At 36.0% G+C, this 8,293-nt stretch overlaps 1 protein-coding gene across 1 annotated transcript; it reads left to right on the forward strand.

Moving 5' to 3' along the window:
• The first annotated feature begins 484 nt into the window (after positions 1–484).
• LOC128995198 (uncharacterized) lies at positions 485–2,851 on the forward strand. Its single transcript, XM_054420135.1, has one exon. It carries the CDS (start codon positions 485–487, stop codon positions 2,849–2,851), a length of 2,367 nt encoding a protein of 788 aa, XP_054276110.1.
• Positions 2,852–8,293: the final 5,442 nt, after the last annotated feature.

Here is an 8,293-nt window from a genome sequence, read left to right on the forward strand (position 1 = left end):
CATCTTGTCACACCTTCTCACCTCCTTGTGTAGAGGAAGATGCTGGCACATCTTGCCGCTATTGTAACCGATTTTTCAAAAATGAACGGTGCTTTATTGCCCATCAAAAAAAGATTTGTAAAACAATTCAATTCTGCCGAGGGTGTGAAAAAATGATATTCCCGACTAAACGTAAATCGGCTCATGTGTGTGGAGAGGTATATTGTCACCCTTGTGGTACATTTAAAGATCCCAATCATAAATGTTACATTCAGGTAGACAAGAAAAGCCCAAAAGACCGTGACTACCTATTTATTTTCTTTGATCTGGAAACACGCCAAGATGAGTCCCTACCCTCAGATCCCGAGACTAAGTTACATAAAGTGAATTTATGTGTTTCACAACAGTTTTGTTTCAAATGCATCAATGGGGTGAATGTGAATCTTGTTCGGAACGTTATAAAATATTTGATAGCAATCCTGTTAGGCAGTTCATGAACTATGTAATGGAAGCCCGCAAACTATTCAAAAACGTCTGTGTAATTGCACACAACGGACAAGGGTTTGACTTTCAATTTATACTTAGGTATATCCTTGAAGAAACAAAATTCACACCAAACATCATCCCAAGAGGAACTAAAATTATTTTGATGGAGGTGGCTAACGTTAGATTTATTGACTCCCTTAGCTACTTTCCCATGTCCTTATCTGCCTTACCGAAAGCTTTTGACTTACCACCTGAAAAGAAGAAAGGTTACTTCCCACATTTGTTCAATACAGTAGCAAATCAAAATTACATAGGCCCTATGCCTGATAAAAAGTACTACTGTCCCGAATCCATGTTTGAGAAATCCCGTAATGACTTTGACAAATGGTACAATGAACAGGCTGCTAAAAAGTATGAATTTAATTTAAAAAAAGAATTATTAGAATATTGCATGTCAGACGTTGACATTTTAGCTCAGGCATGTATCAAATTTAGATCATTGCTACTTGAACAATGTAATGTAGATCCGTTTCTTGAGTCCGTAACAATTGCTAGTGCATGCAATCTGGCCTTTCGCCGTAACTTTCTAAAACCAAATACAATCGGTCTGATCCCTAAAAATGGTTACCGGTCTTCTACCCAATCAGCTGTTGCTCTACAGTGGCTTACCTGGGAGGAGGAAAGACGTGGGGTGACAATCAATCGTGCTGGACGTAGTAAAGAGGTTGTTATAAAGGGAATGAAAGTAGATGGGTTTGACGGCGAAAACATATACGAGTTCCACGGATGTTACTGGCACGGGTTCCCTAAATGCTTCCCCTATAATCGCGATACCCAATTAAAAGAGGACCCTTCTGATTCACTTCATCTCCGTTACGAGAGAACCAAAGCTAAAATTGAAAAGCTCGGAGATGTGGTGCAGATGTGGGAATGTGAATTCCATAAGCTGAAAAAGGATCAAAAACTCAACCATCTAGACAAATTACCTATTTTAAGTACACTTCCATTAAATCCTAGAGACGCATTCTTTGGAGGTAGAACAGGAAACGCAAAAACTTACCATAAATGCGGCCCTGGAGAGACTATTCAATACGTCGATGTTTGCTCGCTATATCCTTTTGTAAATAAATACTGTAAATATCCTATAGGTCATCCAACTATATATGTGGGTAATAAGGAATGTAGAAAGAGAGGTATGGAAGTAGATGGACTGTTGAAATGCAAGATCTTACCTCCTTTCAACTTGTATCATCCAGTTTTACCAACACGTGTTCATGATAAATTGATGTTTGTTCTGTGCAGAACATGTGGGGAAATGATGTACCAGGGGGATTGTTTTCACGAGAGTGAAGATAGAGCATTGGTTGGGACGTGGACAATAGATGAGATTAGGAAGGCTGTAGAGAAAGGCTACATTATACAGGATATGTATGAGTTGTGGGAGTATGAGGTAGCCACATATGAGAAAGGAGGGCTATTCACTGAGTTTATTGATACATTTTTAAAACTAAAGCAGGAGGCATCTGGATACCCTGGGTGGTGTAAGACTGAGGAGGATAAGAAACAGTACATTGAAAAATTTCTTGAGCGTGAAGGTATAGAAATGACAAAGGAGCATATTGTTAAAAATGGGGGCTTAAGATCAGTAGCAAAATTGATGCTAAACAGTTTCTGGGGGAAGTTTGGGCAGAGGGAAAATATGATGAAAACTTCAATCATCCGAGATGCCAAAGAGTTCTTTCGGTTGTTAACCAATCCTGAGGGGAAGTTAAAATACTTCCAGGCAATTAACCAAGATGTTGTGCTAGTAAATTGGCAAAATATTGAAGAAGCTAGTGAATCTTTAAGAACTGTAAATGTAATCATGGCCGCCTTCACTACTGCCCACGCTAGACTTAAGTTGTATGAACACCTTGATGCTCTAGGAGATCAAGTACTATATTGGGATACAGATAGTATTATATATTACTACCACGAAGGGTTGTATAGGGTGCCTACAGGAGATTACCTTGGTGAAATGACAGACGAATTAGTAGAGTATGGACCCGTCTCTTATATTACTGAATTTGTGTCTGGGGGTCCAAAAACGTATGCATACCTTGTCTGGTCGACAAATCAACAGACATTTATCCCGGTTTGTAAAATCAAAGGGCTTACTCTCAATATTAAAACATCGAAAATTTTGAATTTTGAGAAACTAAAAGAGATAGTTTTAAGTGAAGCTTCTAAAATCGTTGAAATTGATGAGCACAGGATTAGACGAACAAAATATAGAGATATTGTAACAACAGATGAAGTTAAACAGTTTAAGGTAACTGGTCCAAAGAGAAAGTACGAAGGAGAGCATGACACTCTCCCCTATGGATACAAAAAACAGAAGCATTGACCCTTATATAGGTGGGTGTCATAGTATGTTTTTAATCACTTTACCTGCAACAGTCAGCGAGAACAGACGTATCATTGGTGATCTCCTCACTTGTAATGGCTGTATTTCTGAGGTTTCTGTCTAAAAAAGACATAATTGAAAGTAAGAGGTTTGGTATTAAGACTTCAGAGTTTCAGTTTTTTCTCACTGATTCGATAGATGTGTTGGAATGGCCAAGGGCATTTTCAAACTATATTATAGGAATAATTACAGAAGACACACCCCCATCATGTGTTATTGGGGTGTTATTAACATATGAAAACACATCTGGTAATATACCATTTATTCCTATTGCAACACTTACATCAGCATCATTCGCTAATTACTTTGACAGTATATTTGCTAAAATAGAATCAATGACAGGTGTTTTAAAAATTGAAGTGACAACCGTTTCTATACCAAGCAGGTATCGTTGATACATAAAACCCTAAATCATTTAACCTAAAAATGAGTTTAATCCTTGAGCTTCTATGAACATGCGATAATGCTCTAAGATTTTCTCCAGAAAATAGCTACCAATTAAAATGTTGGAATATGTATCAAAGTAAAGTAAATTGGGACAATGTAATTTTATATCAGAATATGAATATTAAAAATATATAATTCACGTGAAAAAACAGATTATAGTTCGAGGTGTTTCCTTGTGTGTGTGTGTGTGTGTGTGTGTGTGTGTGTACTCGCCCAACAGGCAGGCTTGAAACCCATAAGTCCAGGGGCTGGAGGTTGGCCTAAAAATCGTAAAACATTGCGTTATCCTCCCTATGAGTGTGTGTACTCGCCCAACAGGCAGGCTTGAAACCCATAAGTCCAGGGGCTGGTACTGAGGTTGGCCTAAAAATCGTAAAAGATTGCGTTATCCTTCATGTCACCTAATTTTCCTCTCACTTCGGACTATATTCTGACAAAAACAAATTAGAAAATCTCTGTTATTCTTAGTAAATAAAATTTCGTAGGCTAAAATGAACGGTTCGCTTAGTAAATGGCCTGATGACTTTTAAAATGAACGGGTTGACAGAGGCAAAAACATATAAAAGTAAAATATCCTTTGTCAGTGGCAAAAGGGGTTAATTGAAAGGCTTCACCGAGTAAATAATTCTTTACATTTGTCAAAGGACAAAAAATTGGGAGGTGGCAAATCTGTTATGGAGTGGCCATCACCGTAGGCTGTGATGGTTGAGGCAGCCTACCCCAGAGGTTAGGACTCTTGGTGAAGCTCTGGGTTAACAAAAAGAACGCGCTGAGACCCTACGGCCTAGCCAAATAGCTTACCGTGGTGTTGAAACTGGGTCACCTAAGCTATTTGAGATTAGGCAGTTACATACAATTGAAATAAGATTAAAAAGGTTGCAGCTATAGTTTAATTATATGTCTAGGTAGTGTTGACGTCTAAAGTTTTAAGCATGGAAATGATTTTTAAAACCATTAACTCAACACCATTTACTTGAAATGTGTGACAGTTTTGTTGATAATAAATACTTGTTCTGAATGATCAATGGCCATGATCATTATGAGATCAAATGGGAATTTAGGAGCTCCTTCCCATGAGAACGCAACATTATTTACTTTGCTGTCATGACTTTGTGTCAGGGTTTTGAAGGCATTAAATAAATCCCATCAGCTGAAATATTAACTTGGTGAGCAACAGCCTGTGCCTAGCTGGACTTTGTCCACTCCTATTCCCCACCCCCTGCCAGACAGGAAATTTGTATCCTGACATGTCAGTCACAACTATGAGCAAATCTGACCTCTTCTACAAGGCAACTCCATGCAGTGAGGATGTTTTAAAGTAATACAGATAGTTCAGCCATTTTGAAGAGTTTGCAGTTAGAAGACCAGTGTCCAGCCTAGTGAAGATCAACCTTTTCCCTTGTGTCCATTCCTTTTGGATTTATTTTGCAGAGGTAAGATTAGTCCATGATCAATTTTGTAAATAATTTGAACCCAATTTTAATCCATTTATGATTTAAATACATTTTAAATAAATATATTTCTGGTTCTTGATTTGGAACTAATGGCCAGACATGCAAACTGAGAATTTGGAATATTTCAGAGTAAATCATTATTATTTAATAAGTAAGATATTTTGTCAATTTGTTAGTCATATAGTTTTAGTCAGTTTTAAAGAATCATAAATATGACATTTTCATGGTTAGTTAGTATGATTGGAATTTTACAATTTTGTAATATAGTGCAAAGTAAAACTTGTCTAGAGGAAAAAACATGAAAATTGCTGACCATGTGCTTTATAATTTTAACTTGCTAATTTACCTGAGAATTTAATTAATTGTGATAGTAATGCTGTTCTGTATCCCAATGTAAGTTTTAAATATTTGTTTCCTTTGTATAAATTAATTGTTTTGTGTAAATATGAGTCAAATAGGGTAAAGTATTAATGATTTTGATGAATAACTAATGACACTAAATGTAGGCTAGTAATTATTATGTTTAAAGATGATTTACATGCTTATTGAAGATTCTAAAATATTAAAATATTATGTAATGTTTGCTTTACTGTAAAATTCAGGTGTCAAAAGGTTGTGTAGGTTAAAGTCGATGAATTTATTTAAATGTTAGTTATTCTTTGAATCATTATTAATTAATTTCAACAAAATATTCCAAATTCTCATGAGAATTGTGTTATTATTTATGTTACTAGTTAATTTAAATGTTGTTTAGCTATGAAATATTTGTCACTGTAAACTTTAGTTGTAAATATTGAGTTGGAAGTGATTTTATGTCTCAGTAATGATTGCAAATAGGGAACACAGTTCAAGAAAGTGTAGTACACTTGGAGCAATTTAAAACAATGTTTCATTTGGTTAGGTTTTACTAATAATATCATTCTATAATTACTTCTGATGCTGGGTAAAATATGTATATACTCTCAGAGATTATTTGTCCAAATGTTTAATTAACTTTATAGTGCTTTAGTAGCTACTGAACTCAAAGTAGTAAATTAGCCCATTGAATTGAAAGTGTCAAAGGTAAATAATGCTACACCGAATAATATGAAGTTATATGCGTTATTCTGAACTTTAACCAATTCATGTATAAACCTCTGAATTCTTCTGGACTTACCATTTGTGATAACGGACTTCTGAAAGATTTAAAATAATTTACTATTTTAAAGTGTGTTAAACTTCAATACTAGAGTGTGTGGGTTTTGCACAGGGAAAAAGTCTGCGGACTTGATTTTGGTTACCTATCGCCCTTTGGATGTGGACTGTGGTATCTTGGACCTGCTCTGGCATTATTCCATTTGTGGCTAGAGGACCTCGACTTCAACACGACCTGTGACAGTGACAGACTCACCTGTGTCCGTGCAGTCAATCTGTGTACGACCTAACTTCGACTATATCAACGCTCTCAAACAACAGATAGGACAATTATTTTAATATTACATTAGTTTACTATTTTGGGATTTATTATGAGATATTTGGACACTTTCAGGATCTATTTTGTTTAGATATAAGTATTTGTTTCAGGGTTATATATATTTATTACTGTGTATTATATGTCTTTTGTGCTCAATAATTCATCTTAGTGTCGGCCGACAATTTCTAATTAATTTTGGTAGTTATACAAATGGAAGTTAAAGGTACAAATGTTTTGCAACTGATCAGTAAATATTTTCTTGGGTAATCAAATCTTTGGTATTCATTCATATTGCCTAGTAGCCTTATCTTAGAAGTGATAGTGTTTCAAATCAAAAATATCAGTTTTGTTTGATTGAATATTTAGCTGGGAGATAAAAAGAAAAGATAATAATCTTTGCTTTCATTGATAATAGTTGAAATTTGATAGAAATATTATTTGAGACTTGTATGTTTGGTCAATTTAATTTGTTTTAATAGAAGCCTCTGCCATTCCCTTTTAGTAACTTATTTTCAAAATTAATCACATTATCCTTTACCTTGGAATATTTCCTAGTTTGGTTCCTAGGAAGGTTAAAACTAGGTGGCGCCCTTTTCATGAAGAATTTTGATTTATTAAGGATAAACACTCTGTTCATTTACATCGACCCACCCCAGACTGAGCGACCTGAGGCCAGAGTGTAACAAATGGCTTTTCCAACGTGGGGCCTGAAGAATTTTTGAAATTAATAAGCTGCTTTTATTATTATTGGGATTATTAAGAAAATTTGCTACAACAATTTGGACTTAGAATTTCAGCATTGATTAGCCTACATCTTTGGCTGATATTATTCAGTGATTACATTGTCTTTTTGGATTGGAGGACTTTACTGATTGGGGTCTACTGTTATTTTTTGTGTATATTTGTTGTATTTTGCAATTTAATGGTTTTATTGAAGAAATCTGTTGTCATTGGCCATTGATGATTATATCTGTACATATTTATGACCTGGTAGTTGATGAGCATAAGTGTCTCTGTGTATAATCTAGTAGCAACAATCAATATGAATGCCTACCATTTACGGAAAACAGTGCGGAAGTGCAGTATGAGTTAAAGATTAGGAATATTCCTGTGGAAGGTACTGCTGGGGAGAACCGGAAAAAACTTTCTCACTGTTTCAGATCAAACACAGAGGTGGTACCAGGTTGTGTAAGTGATCTTGATCCTCAATCGGAACTTGATATTTGCAATGAAATATTTCAGGACTTGTCTTCGCTGATAGGGGCATACGAAGGAACTTTTAAAGATAACGAATATCAACGAATTGTTGCTCGGCTTTGGCATTTGTACTTAAGGGTTGATAGGATTCCTGTACCTGCTTCATCGGACAGCGAGGAGGAGGAAACAAAAGCTGATTTGAAGATCCAGACAAAGAAGCTTCTAGATGATTTCAAGGAACCTAAGACATTAAATCCACATGAGGAAGAAATCGAAACTGAGTCTAAGGAATCTGAGGGGCAAATTATACCACCTGACTTAACACAGAATAATGAATCGACAGTTAAAGAAAATAAACCTGTTTTTCGGACTTCAATGAATTTGAGCTGTAATCCAGGGGTCTCTGAACCACTTGGTGGATCAGTAATGTCAGGTCCCCTTATTTCGCATAAGGTGAATAGTAACACTAGTCTCGAGCTGAATGAACATTATCAGAAGCCTGGATTTGTTCCCGTACACAAATGGGGTCTACAGTTTTCCAATAGTTCTGGTCAGAGTGTTGGCAGCTTTTTACAGAGAGTGGAGGAGTTGCGGCGAGCCAGAGGATTAACAGAATCGCAGTTGTTTAAATCTGCGGTTGACTTGTTTTCTGGGAGTTCCTTGATCTGGTATAGGTCTACTGTAGGAAGAATCTCAAATTGGCCTGATCTTTGCAAGGAGATGAAGGAGGTTTTCCAAACACCGGACTACGATGACATGTTGATACAGGAGATTATGAATCGTAGACAGGGAGAGCTTGAATCAATAGATCTTTACATAGCGTCTATGGAA

This window comes from Macrosteles quadrilineatus, unplaced genomic scaffold (genome assembly GCF_028750875.1).
Source record: "Macrosteles quadrilineatus isolate MER2022 unplaced genomic scaffold, UCM_ALF_1.0 Scaffold_1__1_contigs__length_201487025, whole genome shotgun sequence".
Classification (NCBI taxonomy): Eukaryota; Metazoa; Arthropoda; class Insecta; order Hemiptera; family Cicadellidae; genus Macrosteles; species Macrosteles quadrilineatus.